At 35.3% G+C, this 14756-nt stretch overlaps 1 protein-coding gene across 14 annotated transcripts in view; it reads left to right on the forward strand.

The window, feature by feature from the left end:
- Positions 1-14756, forward strand: part of SENP6 (SUMO specific peptidase 6) — a 72656-nt gene that overhangs the window by 24457 nt on the left and 33443 nt on the right. For 4 of the 14 annotated variants that reach the window (XM_085576420.1, XM_021553641.3, XM_085576421.1 and 1 more), the window contains 4 exons: positions 443-506; positions 945-1087; positions 6702-6803; positions 11894-11914. In XM_085576420.1, coding sequence (XP_085432546.1) covers positions 1062-1087; positions 6702-6803; positions 11894-11914 — 149 coding nt within the window. In that variant the 5' untranslated portion in view covers positions 443-506; positions 945-1061. The remainder of the gene's footprint in view (positions 1-442; positions 507-944; positions 1088-6701; positions 6804-11893; positions 11915-14756) is intronic. The other 10 variants (XM_085576424.1, XM_085576419.1, XM_085576425.1 and 7 more) reach the window with 3 other exon arrangements.

Consider the following 14756-nt stretch of genomic DNA (forward strand, 5'->3'; position numbering starts at 1 on the left):
CTCATAAAGTGCTATGAAGTCTGCAATTTTAAACTACATACTTGAACATTGATAGTCATAAGCAAAGTAAGATCATGTTTTATAGGTTGATGAAGTTTTGGAATCAATTTATGCAGAGAGTGTAGAATCTTTTATAGTGTCAGTAATATTGTTGTAACCATATTGAAGGTTCAGTAGCATTGTCTGTTTTGAATTAATTCTTTTAGTTTTGCATTTTGCAAAATAATTTGATGTATACTCTTTAAGTTCAGGTTCACATTATGCATCTGATCATTCTGTTGCTCATTTAATGTTCCTGTTGTTTTATGCATATTTATATAATGTGTATATGATTTATTTAAATGTAGAGGGAAGGGGATAAAAAAGCGTTTTGCATTTAAAATGCTCGTGTGTGCTCTGTTGGATTACAGTGTATGTGCTTTTCTCTCCCACACCTGTCTAGTGAGGCAAATCTGCTCAGTTTAGATGACAGTGATGGGTCTTTCAGTCCCAATGAAGAAAAAAAGGTAAATAATTGGTTTATCTCATGGTGAAAATGTATCTTTAAAGCTTTTTAGGATCTTAAGCACTATTGCAGTGTAAAGAAATGAGTTTCTGTTGTGTGTTAGGAACATATGCTCAAGCTGTTTATCTGTCTACCCTTAAAGTTTTTGTTCCCCTCTTGATCTCTATAGTATCTGAAAAATATGAGCAAGAGTAGCTAATTCTAAGTTTAGACAATTGTCATAAATACTGTACTAAATATAAAATATATATATTGTACTTTGTTGAGTAAGATGTAGTATAGGTGTAGACAGTGTATATTTTCCATGAAATTTGGGATAAAAGCTGTTTGAAGATTAAGCCAAAGTAATACTTATATTAATATTTTGCATTAATTTTATCTTTCTAACTTCTACACAATTCAACAATTATTTTAATATATGTGAATTCTGCTGTGACAGTCAATTCGTTGTCGTCCTGGAACTATCAGCACCAGCAGCGATGCCATAAAAGCTTATGCAAGGCGAGGCAAAGCTGGAGGTTTCAAACTTTTAAAAGGGAATGCAATCGGCCTCAACATGATGGGAAATAGCAAGAAACTGAGGTAATGCATTTAATTTGTGTGTCCTTGCTTTGATCATTGATACAAATCAATACATGATAAACAGAACTTCTAGTCCATTTACATTGTGTGCTCTGCATTTTAAGAAGCTGTACTGTACTGTGCTTCTGAGTAAAGAGGGAAACCTAGATTGTTAGGGTCTTTCCTCTTACAAAATGTTTAACACAACATTAGTAAGATACCAGAAGATTGTTAAAATGGATTTAGAGCATTCAGTGGCATATTTGTTAGTACCTTACCCATGTTGCCTGCATGTGTTATTGTTGCCTCTATACAGTGATAGCAGGTAGGAAAATAGTTTTTACATCCCCATCCAGTTTCACTTCTTTCTATGATGCTGAATTGCCAAGGTTGACTCAGGATGGGTTTTCTGTTACTGCAAGATATAATTTGATTTTGGATTCACAGACTTTTTTTAAAGCATTCAGCAAATAGCCATACTTGTACAGGATAGCTTGAGACTGTCACTTGCATTCAGACAGGAACAGTTTTTAAGCATTCAGTATTGTACTTGCTTGTTACTGTCTTCCCTAGCTTGTAAGAGATTGTTTTTTTTTTATTTAGTATATAATAAAAAGTGATATATTCACTTGACTTTCTCAGGGAGTGTTTCATATTGCTAAAGTGCGCTCACTTTAAAGGTTGGTAACATTTGCAGGAAGGAAAAGTTTGTAAGATACCCCAGCTATAGATGGGCTGGTCATCAAATATGCAACGTATATGTAGCTACATGAGCAATGTCTTTGTCCTCATTTGTGGTGGTTTATCACCATCTGGAAACTAAACTCCAAATAAGATGCTTCCCTTCTTGCCCCTTCTGGTAAGAGAGGTACAAAGCCAGAGACAATGGGTTGAGATAACCATTTACTGAAAGCAAACAGTGACAGCAGCAATATTAATAACAAAAGCATTAAAAAATAAAGGAAGGTGCTTTTGCACAAAAGGTGTTTGCCACTTTGACTTGGTTCTGTGTAGCTGGTGCAGGAAAGACAACAAGATATTGGTCACTTCTCACAGCTGGCTCTTCTGATCCCTGAGCCTGAAACAATGGAAAACGGTGACAGACAAAACCCTGGAAGTGAGATCATCTGTGCTGTGCTGCACTGCTGCTCCACTGCACCCGGCTTGGGTTCAGGCTCAGCTCAAGCTCAGTTCCGCTGCTGCTTTGGAGCACTCTGCTGGGCTCAGTCCCACATAGCTATGCCACTTCTCAGAACCACATCTCAGAGGAGTGCGAAGGTGGTGAGTGGCAGCAGCAGAGGAACTTGCAATCTGCAGGGCTAATCTCCCAGCAACTCAGCCTGATGAGGAGAGATAGACAAAAATAAAAACGGCACATTTCTGGGGATATGGTCCTTTCTCTTCCCCCTGGCAGCACACCCCCAGCCTTGATGTGAATAGAATCAAATAGGGGCAGAATAGCAATGTGGCCATGCCCACAACATACCCCCATGTTATGGCCCCTCTCTGCAGTCAGGACTCTGGTATGCTGTAAGCATAGCTCTTACATGCTGAAAGCACTACTAGTTCGTAGGACCATCTTACCATTGTCACTTGAAAAACTAAATCCTTCAAGTTCTGTGTGATATGTATTCTTTCCTGCTGTTTCCTTCAAGCCTGATTTCTTAAGATAAACTACTGGACTGTTATGTGGAACTTAAAAAAGTTTTCTTAAAAAAAAATTATTTATTAATGAAAAGGGATTTTTGTTGTAGGTTATGTTTACGTTTACACAAATTAGCATGGTACTTCATTGTCCTTGATTTAACTATGCAAATAATGTTTTGTCTTTGAATTTTTTGTTTTGTATACACAACAGATTTGTAAGATAATATCCAGATTTCTGTCTTGCACATTGTCAAATTTGCTGGTTCTTACAGAATCATCCTGGTCATTTTCATTCTTTAGTATTCTGTTCTTGAACATAGATTTGTAAGTATTACTTTTACCTTTATGTGTGTCAGGGCTCTTTTGCTCTGTTTTACTACTGAAGAAATGTGTGCATCTACATTATACTTATTCTTTGTTTTGAGTACACATTTAAAATAAGATTCCTCTAATTCTCTGGTAGCTAGAATTTTCCTTTGTCTGGCTATGGAATTTGTAGTGAAATCCAACCTTACCATGTAATTTCTTTTTGTTAAAGCAGTCATACCTGACTGTACATGTATGTTTATACATATTATACATACATGTTTTTATTAAGGTGGGTAGTTTCTGAGGTTTTTTCAGATGGTCTACACATGTAGTTCAGACATTCTGTTGCCTGGATTGAAACTGTCTTCTATTGACAAACAATACAATATAAACCTAAGACCTAGTAGGATTTATAAAATTCAACTAAAAAAGTAAAAGCTGTTGCATGTAAATGGCCAGCCACATTTTGTCTAGTACTGAGCTGCATATTGAATTTAAATGAAAAACATAAGTGTCCACCCTCTTCTTAAGAAACTGTCATTAATAAAGGACTTGGTTATGAATAATGGATGTGTACAGGCCCCTGTGACTGCTTTTCACATTTTGGTCACTGCATTTTGTGGTTAAGCTCCAAGTGATTATCTTGATTTAATGACATTGGGATATTGTTGTACCTTTCATAACATGTATCAGTAAAGGTTTGGGATCTAGTCACTTTAGTGATGATTGCTGGTTTGTTCACTTTGATATACAGAATGAAAGAGACTTAATAGTTACTCTTTCAATATTCAGAGTCTTCAGCTAGAGAAGATTCTAAAAATTGATCATGCAGTTAAACTGCTAGATTAAATACAAGAAGATCAGATACATGATATTCTTTATATGTTCATAGTGATTTTTATCACAATGTTGGAGTCTTTTTTTTCATGTAATCTGTAGAATAAGGACTAAAAGTTACAGATCAATGGGGCTTGACTCGTATGAGTATAATTCTGGTAGAATAGTCCCTAAAATTCATAGAGTAAGAGATACGAAGGAGGGATATGCAAAGACAGTGAGAAGAAATATTTGCTGTAGTTGTCAGAGAAATTTAAACCAAGCAAAAGGTCATGATCTGTTACCTGGTTGAGCAAATCCAGTATCAAACTATTAACCTAATTGGTTTCAGTTGTACTTTTGCAATCATGAGGTCTAACTTTAAATAGCTTTATCTTCTGTAGCTTTCAACAACTTGTATTAAGGTCCTTTTAGATTTTCTTTCATAATGTTTTGTTAAAAACATTATTTGATGAACAGCAGAATTCGTGTAGTCTGTAGTTGTGTGTTTTTGAAATGTTCTTTGTCTACTTCTTGCTCCATCCATTGGACCAGTACAAGATTTTTTTTTGTTTGTTTTATCTGTTGAATATGTGGTCTTAAGAATTTCCTAGGATCAGCTGATAGCATGTGATAGTAAAAACATTTTTTTTGTCAGAGCCTAGGTTTCAAATAATTCTGTGGTTTCTGAGCTAACAGTAATGGAAAATTTATTGTTAAAATACTGTAAGTTCTTCTTAGAACATTTCTTCTTTCAAGGAACTTTCTGACCATTACATCACCCTGCTTTTAGTGTGTTATAGTAATTTTCAAGAAATTATGCTGAAACTTGAAAACATCAGTTCTGATGTGCCTTTTTGCAACTTGTTAGAACTTTATTACTGTATTTTCTGGTGTTTCTTCTGTGTTGGGTATGTTTCATTCAGAGAACAGGATTATAGAGCAGATTGTGTTTTAGAGCTGTCCTAATTGGAAGAATGTTTGACACCATAGGAACCATTTAAGTGTGCCATCTAGAACAGTCTGCTTTGACTCAGATCTCATCCCTGAGCAGTCTGTGATACTCTATTCCGGCACCTACTGGAGTTTTCACTACACGAGTAAGGCAAAAAGCAAAAGTGTTGCTTAACAGTTTTTTTCTGCTGTGGGGGCACAAGACAGAGTTTCACAATCGTGATAGTTTGGCAAAGGTCAGATCCAGCAAACACAATGGTAAAACAGGAGACACAGGCTTGCTTGCTTGCTTGTTTGAAGTCCTTGGGTCTTAAGTATTTGAGAGGGCATTCCTGTGCTCTGCTTCTGTTTTGCTTTTTTTTTTTCCTAATATCTTTTCCAAAGACATGAAATGGGAAGCCAAAGAGGATTTGAGACATTCTAAAGTATTTAGGGCAAATAGCTGTCAGCTTTTTATTTCTGAAGTGGCGAATTAGACAGAAGGTTGTCTATAGATTGATCTGGACAATGACTGACTAGCTGGAGTTGCTTAGCTTGACTTAGAAGTATGTGAGATCAGCTTGTTTACTTTCAGGAGGTTGTTGGTTGAATGGATGCTATTGGTTTTCAGGATGTTGGACTGTTAACTCAGATGGCTTATGATGTTTTTAAATTTCATATTCTAGGAAACAGTATTTAACCCTTTACGATAAGTCTTGTTCTGTTATGTTCATGGTTAAGTTAGGTGCAGTCAGAAATGCTCTGAAACCTTCTGATCTTGACTTATGTAAGGCTACCAAAAGAGTTTGTAATGCTAAACTAAAAATTAAAAAGCATAGTAACAGTTAATAATTTTCTTCTTTTGGGGGAATGTATAGGAGGGATTAGAAATTGGTTGTCAGTTTTTTTTTGAATTGTGGTACTTTGGATTTCTTTTCATTGTTCCTAACAGGACAAATGGCAAGATAATATTTCTGAGAAATATTATTAATAGGAATGATTTTTCATTTAATTTTCTCTAGTGCAATTAAACTTTCCAAGCAATTTGAAAAGTACAATTTTGTATTCCAAGCAATTTGAAAAGCACATTTTAAACACTGTATTTCCATAGTTTGAAACAGTTTGCATCATCAACATGCTGTCTATTAAAAGTTGTGTGATTTTTGAACATTTTAAGCATAGTACTGTGTGTCCTGTCACAGCAGCATGCAGGTTCATTCTTTGGGTTTAATGATCTCTGAAGGAGCACTGTATTATTGATCTTCTGTATCTTAATGTCAGCTTTTACTACAGAGAGTAATGGTAAGAAATCTTCTGTCCATAATTACTGGTTCTACATAATAATGAGATAAAAGTCAAAAAGTAATAAATGAAGAAACCCAAGGAATGCTAAGATACATCGGTGAATAAGAGTTCTCTTGAGATATGAGTATTTGAGAAGCCTTCGTTTTTTTCTTTTCGAAATTGATTTTTTCAGTTTCAAGTCATCTTGCATCCATAAATTTGCTGTGTTCACTTTCTCTTATAAGGGACATTACTTAATTCAGTCTGTTCACATTTTGCCCCTTCGGTCATATTAAAGAAGTGAATATTATGCCTTAATAAAATGAGAGATGAAAGTATAAAATTAGTTCTATAAAATTAGTCATTAAAAAGGCAGTGTCTTTTTGCAATACAGGCTTGAATAAAAAAATCTTAACCTTTTCTTCCAGGAAAAAAAATTGTGCATATTCTTATATGTCCATTTTATTATAAGGCTGAATGTTTATATGACTGTAAAATGATCCTAACAGCGTTATTATTGGTTCAGAAATACTATAATACTTGGTGTTGTGTGGCTGGTCTTGTAAAATTAGGACACCACATGTTCTACCTAAGACCACACAAATACACCAGAGTCTTTTCTTAAACATTTTCTATATTTTTGCAGTGAAAATGCTCAGAATATATCTGGTCCTGTAACTGTGGTACATGGCAGACGTTTTCAACACGCACATGCACAAACAACTGTAGTAAAAACAGCGGCCCAAAGGTAAGACTAATTACATTTGTTTCTGCAGATGTTTCAATTGTAAAAATTCTTCCTGATTTTGTATGAAATTATTTTCCTTATGCTATGAAGTGTTTTAAGAAAATGTAAGTAATCACATTTGCGTTCTTGATTATGAGCTTTGACCTTAATTACTAAAGTTTCATAAAACCATTTAGGAATTCCTATAATATAATAGTAGAATTTAGTCATTTTAAAGAACAATGGCAGTAATAGGAAGCACCTGCTAATATAAATATTTTGAGAAAATGCTTTGGAAGTAGACAAACATAGTTTGCAGCAGAAATTCATATAGTTGACAACATGATAAGCAAATATAAGTCGCAGCAACTCCAGCTTGTGTAAGATCCATATAAACATTACATCTTAAATCTGAAGATTGTCTATGGTCTGTAAATATAGTGTAAAACATGTAAATTTGAACATCTAACAGAAGCAAAGTTTTGCACCTATGTAAATGATTTTTCGAAAGGATGACTGGAAACCAGGGAAGCCTACTGAATTATGCTGAATTGAACTTCATTGGTTTGAAACTTCAAACCCTGTCAAAATTCTCTAAATTGCAGGGTTGGTTCTAGGTTTTATACACCTAACGTGTTTCACAAATATATGACATAGCAACTGTTTTAAGGAATTTTCTTTGAAGGTTTCAGAGGTCTCTTTGTGTATGAATTCTATGGATTTCCACCATCCTTCGTGATGGTGTCTGCATTATCCTGTCTGCATTTTGTAGCTTCTTTCTTCTGCCACCTTTTTTCTTCTCTGCTTTTAAGTATAGAATTTGTTTATCTAGTCCAGTCCCCCTGCCATAAGCAGGGAAATCTTCAACTAGATCAGGTTGCTCAGAGCCCCATTCCACCTGACCTTGAATGTTTGCAGCAGTGGGGCAGCTACCACTCTGGTCAGCCTGTTTCAGTGTTTCACCACCTCCTTGTAAAACACTTCTTCTATCTAGTCTGGATCTACCCTCTTTTAGTTTCAAACCATTGCCCCTTGTCCTGTTGCAACAGGCCCTGCTAAACTGTTTGTCCCCATCTATATTTTAGACCCCCTTCAAGTACTGACGGCCACCATAAGGTCTCCCTGGAGCCTTCATTTCTCCAGGCTAACAACCCCAACTCTTGCAGCCTTTCCTCACAGGGGAGTTTCTGTCTTATCCTGTCCTTGGGGACTTAGGTTGCTGCCTCTTTCTTTTTCAAACAGCACTGTAGTCTGGAAATGCTATAGAAGTGTGTATATATATGGTATATAGGATAGACATTTCCTTCCCCTTAGTAATAGCAGTGCAGTAGTAGGTATCTCTCATTTCAATACTTTACATTTCTTGCCATCAGGCTGATGACTAAAAATGATTGGCATTTTTTACCATGAGTTAAGCTGAAAGATGGGGTAGATGTTATCAGTGTGGTTTAGGCTGAATCAGCTTTGCTTTTGCTTGCATGAAGTCCTTTTTAGAATATTTTTGTTCAGTGGCCCATTGAGGAAAATGTGGGCCATGTCTAAGCATTCGTGCTCTTACCTTTCTAGTGAGTTTTGTTTGTTTGTATGTGTTTGTGCTTGCTTGTTTTTATTTGTGGGGGAAAAGTTGTTTCTTTGTGTGTTTTTTTTTTTATTTTGTTATTCTGAAGGATAAAATTTTGATTTGCAGTACTAATGGAAGTAATTGGAAGTAAGCAAAATCATATAAGACTGCTCTGATTGTTGACTTGATAATACTCATGCACTTGATTAAGCTTTGTTGTGAAATGGTACTTCAAACTGCCAGTCAAAATGGATTCATCTTAGCAAGTTCAGTGCCATAGGTTTCTTCAACCTGCTCCAGAGGTTCTTAATCTTCAGTGGATGTTAGATTTGCCTGCATGCCTTTCTTGCCTGTGGGATTTACTTCTTTATAAGCTTACAATGTAATGTGAAGAAAAAAAGGTAGTGACTTGGCATGTGAGAGACACAGAAAGAAAACTAATGCATAACATAGGCAAGCTAAATATTGTGTGAAGTAATTGGATAGTAGTCTTCTTCAGTGTTAGAAATGTTTTCTCTTAGCATTGTTATTGTAGTTCCATCTACATTAGCAACAGACAATTAACTCTTATGCTAGTAATATCTTTGGAGTTTTAAAGGCAGGAAATAGTCATAACAGTCCCAGCAGTGCTTTGTTACTGAGGATATCAGAACCAGCATGATCTAATTGACTGAGGGTGATCTTTACATAGGAACTTCGCAATGATGTTTAATTCCAGTAGCTTCTGACTCAACTGACTGCCTTCTAAAAGCTTCTAAATATGTTTCTGAGTTAGAGAATTGAAAACTAATAAAATGTGGCTTCCTGATAGACTTTTTTTTTTTTTTTAATAAATAAGAGAGATTTCAGGGGTACTTGATGTTAAAAACATATGTTTCTGAGTGAGAAGGCAATAGTCAGAAAAAAGCCAACTAAAATAGGACTATTTAAAACTGACCATAATATGAAATTCCAAACAATATAAACTGGGTAGTATATTTTGTCTTACATTTTTACTTGTGTAAGAATTTTTGATACCCTTTTTTGGCTAGTCTGTGCTGACATTATGCAATAGTTGAGTTTAAAAGTAAATGCTGATGGTGATTCTTCAAAAAGGACTATTTGCAGAAAAATTGAGTGGCAGACTAAGAATAAAATTCAAGATATATATCAAGACAGAAAAGCTGACAGCATGGAAACTGAGCTCTTAATTGTTTGGTCTTGTTTTCCTATGCTAATTTGTAGGCGACATAAAGTTGTGTTCTGTTAATTTTTTGCATTTGTAATTGTGGTGTGATGATCAGTAACAACATAGGGAAAATAATTTTATCTAATCTGATATGTTGTTCTTAAAATCAGTGGTAGGTTCTTGAAAATATAATAAAAAATAAAACATTATTAAATAAGTTGAGCAATTTTAGTCTCTGGCACTGATGTAACAGATTCTGTTACTTACACTGGGTTCTTTGGGTGGTGATGGTGTCACATGGAGCAAGCTGATTATGAACTCAGTTATAATCTATCAAGTTGAATTTGTGTATGAATTGTACTTCATTTCTTATCTCTTGCAATTTTTTTTGCACATGCATGTTAATTTAAAGTCTGTCTATCTGTTGCACTCATATATGTAAAATGCAAGTTTCTAGCATAACAAAATTTGTTATTTCAAAATAATATTATGATAAACATTCATGTTTTTTTCCAGTGGAATCTGGGGATTAAATTAAAATTTGTTAATCTCTGATACAACAGATTTTCAGATATAGCTTGCTCTAGTGTTGTAGTTGGTTCGGACTATTTTGCTTCATTTAATGGATGCATAGTCTGTCTTATGCTATTGACTGACTGTTCTTCCAGACTTGGCATTGAAATAGCGTGTACATACTGCATGTTTAACAAATCTTATGCATGAGCTGCATGAAGCAGTTGGTAGGAACAGTCATCAATCCAGAATTCTAATCTCTTAATCTTCCTGAGGTATAAAAGTGAGAATTTCTTTAAATTAATTATATTGGTGAGGGATTTTAAAGAAATAAGGAATCTGATGTAATGACAGTGTGTAGTATCAGGCATTCTGGGAATTTTTTTCCTGCTGTTAAGTTTCCTTAGCATTAGGTATGTGTTCCTTAACAGGGTGACTCTTTGAGGCACCTGTAAGCAGTCAATCCAAGTTACATACTAACTGTGCCAAGGATGCAAAGATGCAGGATATGGCTCTACATAGACATGGTTTGGATCTGATTGTATTGATTAACTGGTGTGTGACCTGCACAAAAGCAGTGCTTATTGTTAGTAAAGGCTAGCTCCACCTAGGAGCAATTTTTCTCCATCTTCAGACAGCACTGGCTCATTACCTACCACTCCAGTTTTAAATTACCATGGTCACATTCAGTTTTGAAGTCCTTTTACTCTCTTCCCAGAGCACTATGGAGATGGAATGTGCTTTCATACTACATTCTGTAGGATTATCAGGACTGTGTTCTTACCTGCTTTGCTTCCACTTCTGCTGTTTTCTGAGTGACAAGAGAATTACTTTGCTCTGTTCTTGTGAGTGTACTATTCGTGAAAAGGAAAGGAGGATGAGTTCTTATTACTGTACAGTATCATTACACTGTTTAGTTTGGCTGAAGTAAAACAGGAAACAATTTGAATTTGTTCTCTTTTAGAATACAGTTAATGTAATGCATGTATGTTGGAGATTTGTTAGGCTTTTGATGTTTGGGAGGAACAGTCACATAGATTAAAAGCTTATGGTATTCCATACTGCAAAATTTGAGAAGACAAAAGATATGTAGATGCTATTTTCAAATTGTCTGTGCTAAGCTTAGTTAGATTTATTATTATATCAGTCTTGGTGTACAAAGGACCAGAATTGTGAGTATCAACTACATTCATTTCTGTGTTAACTCATGTTAATGGAGATGCTTGTAAACTAGTGGCCCTAGTTCCTAGGTTCTTTTGGGAGATTTTTTTTTTTTTTGCCTAAACCTCAGAAGAAGGTTTCCATTTATCCTTCTCTAGCCTTTCCATGTAGTTTCTTAAATATTTAAGGACTGTTGCTGAAATTTGTTTCTCAGTTTAAACACATACTTTTTATTAGTTGGAAACAAGTTCTTACATAATTTTTTTCTCTTTTGCATGGCAGTCAGGAATTTAGTGGTTGACCTCTGTCTTAGAAGTCTTTTCCAACCTTAATGGTTCTGTGATTGGAAATGAGACTTGATTATAATTAGTGTATTAGAATTCTATCTTAAAGGCTTCTGCATTGTAAGTGAATTGAGATGACCAGGTTAAGCTCAGAGTTAATAAAATTCTACTAATTGAAAAAAGAGTCAAGTCAATGTAATATTTAGACCACTGACTGTTGCTGTCTCTGAAGTAGTGTTTGTGCATTTCTAATTTCTTTGATAAAAATGTGGTGAAAAAATTATAATGCTTGTTTGAAAATTAGACTGATGAGTGAAAGACGATGAAACAGTTACCATTTTTTTAATAACTTTTGCATTTAGTGATGTGCAACACATGTGGGGCTTTACATCTTATGTGTTTTTTTCTTTTTTCATATTTTAAGCAATCTGGACCGAAAGGAAAGGTAAGCTTACTGTTGATCAAATGAGCATGGCAATAAGCATTAAGAAAATTAACTGATTGAATGCTATATTAATGCTAGTTAAAGAATATTCAATCCAATCATATCTACTCATATGTGATAGGTGTTGATTATTTTTACTTCTGTTTTTATGGTTCACTTACTCGCTTTTATTGAAAAAGGACCTTTACATCCATTTCTAAGAAATGCTGTGTTACTGTGAATTTTTGGTAATTCTCCACTGGAAATTTATTTGTATATCCAATGCATCATTGCATAAATATTCTCTGAATTTTAAGAATTCAGTGCTAAGTCTTTTTGTAGATCAGTGAACTTTGTGTAGTAGCATGGTTCTGAAGCATCTTCGTAAAATGATTCTGAAGCTCTTAGTGGGCTGTTTAACAGCTCTCACTCCATCATCTCAGCCTGGTTTGAATTGCACTTAAGGTTTTTATTGCATTACTGTGTATATTTTGTTCATGAAGTGCATATATTTGAGCAGTTAACAGAAAATGTACAGCAAAACCTGACACACTGGGTTTTTATTGTTCATTTTGGGCTAATTTCTCACTTGTTTTGCATGTGGTTGACTGCTGTTAATTTTGTTAGCAGTATGAAATACCAAACATTTATTTTTCTTCATATATAGCTTGAATTAATATGTTAGTGGAAATGTTTTCTTGATAGTAAAGAAGTTGTTGAGTTTTTGTAAATATGCTATCTGTGTAGGTGACTTTTGGCAGTATGAGCTTGATACCAGGTTTAATTGTTTAAAAGTATATATAGCATTTAACTAATAATGATCTAAATAGCGCAGTTCTTTCTGAATTTAAGATTTTCTATATTTATTTCAAATTCAGAAAATCAAGCCTTTCTGTTTTACTGCCTTTTGTTACTTCTTAAAAGAAGTATCAAATAGATACTCATCAGCCACTTAGTGTCACTTTATGGCATAGAAGAAAAGGTTTGAGTTCCATGCTGGTGTGATCCTAATTTTCTCATGGGGTCACCTGCTGCTTCTTCATTCAGTAGTACTGGATATGTTCCTTTTTCTTTGCCTGCTTTTTGTTGTTGTCCTAGTAGGGGAAGATGATGTAGGCAGGAGCTGCTAAATTTAGCTTTAATCATTACTGTCTTGATAAGTGCAGCAGCAGCTCCTGACTTTCTGGGCCAAATGGGGTTTCTGACCTGTGTTCTGAAAACCCTGTTCCCTGTGCTGCTTCTTCTCTTTTCAGCCTTTGGCTTTTGTACTCTACTCTTCCTCTAACATGTGCTGAAGGTAAATCTCACCTCAGCAGCTTTGTGCTTCAATCTTATTGTGCTTTCCTCTCTTTTTGTGTAATGATGTAGAAACCAACAGCCTACCTGCAGTGATGCATCTCCAAATAATGCATACAGAAGCAGTGGAAAGGCTGAATAAGGCAGACTCTCAAAGAGTCAGGCTATGCATTAAGCACAGCGCTTGTGTAAGCCCTGAACCTCAGAAGAATTAGGAGCTGTAGGAGCTGCTGCAGCCTTTTTCATGTGGCTTGTACCAAATTGTAGGTAGCTCTCCCTCCCAAATTCCCAGATCCAGAGGTTTCTTTATGTTTATTTGCTTTCTGGCATAGACAGAAATTATGGACCTGCCCCTTCCCCTCATTCCCCCCACCACGTTTCTGTTTTTTGTTTTCCTAGAGAAAAAATTTTAAGTGAAAATGTCACTTTGTCTGGAGAATTTCATAAAGGTCTGTCTATTAGGCTGGTGTGAAGACACTAAGGTCCAATTCCTTCAGCAAGAGAACACAGCAGTAATAATGAATGTTTGCTGAAAATATGAAATCAGTGACACCATCCTGTCTGGGCAAAACATGCTTACTCAAGAATATTGTGGCATCTAGCAGTTAAAATGTGTCAAAAGTTCATGATGCTGCACAGTCCAGACTACCTGAGTATTTCAGTCCAGTGTGTTGCAGAAAAAGCTTGATCTTTCTTGCTCCTATAATCAGTGTTTTGCTGTTTGGTGCTTTAATACTTCCTGAGATTGCTTTTTATCCAATACTTGTCTACTTCCCTTGTACTTAAAGGTATTAGAAGTTCTTATAATCTAGGACATGAACAAGATGCCTGAAATTGTTTCACCTCTGAGCATTGTTTTTTCTAACTATTAGACACAGTATATAGGTAATCTTGCATCATGATCAGCTCAGCTGTTTGATCCCTCAATTATTCTCATTGAAATGGAAGACTTAGTTTTGGTCAAGAATGCATTTGTTTAGAAGTGCTGTATGTTCTTAAATCTGTTCTAAGATTTTTTTTTTTTTTCCAGAGAGTCCTTTTAAAGGTAGATACAACGTTTGATTCAATTAAATGGCTCAGTATACTAAATATTTTACTGGAGAAGGTATTAATGACTCTGCAGCTGTTCAGGCAGCAAAACACTGTGCCCAGAAGGGCAACTTTGTTTTCTAGTCTGTAAAAACTTCATAATGGTGTGCTCTCCCTTTCTCTTTGTGAGTTTTTCAGGAAAGGAAAGTAGTAGAAGGTACCTAAAGTTGCTGCCCTCTTGTGGAAGGGCTGTCACTGTCTCCAAGAAAGCATTATTTTTTAAAATCTTTTTTAGCTGAAATCTCAAATGAAATAGTCTTTAAAGTTGTCTTTGCTTTTCTTTCTAATTCAAAGTAATTTCAAGCCTGACTTTGAATTGCTAACCACACAAAAGTGTGTTGGGAAGCCTCAGTCGTCTTGGAGCTGTTTTTTTGTGACTTGGGTTTGGGTGTTACCTGTGCACTGTGAGTGTATGAGTTCTCTATTGTGGGAGAGGAAAGATATACGTTTGGGTTTTTTTTTGCTACAGTTTCTCTAT

This window comes from Lonchura striata, chromosome 3 (genome assembly GCF_050655825.1).
Source record: "Lonchura striata isolate lonStrDom1 chromosome 3, ASM5065582v1, whole genome shotgun sequence".
NCBI lineage: Eukaryota > Metazoa > Chordata > Aves > Passeriformes > Estrildidae > Lonchura > Lonchura striata.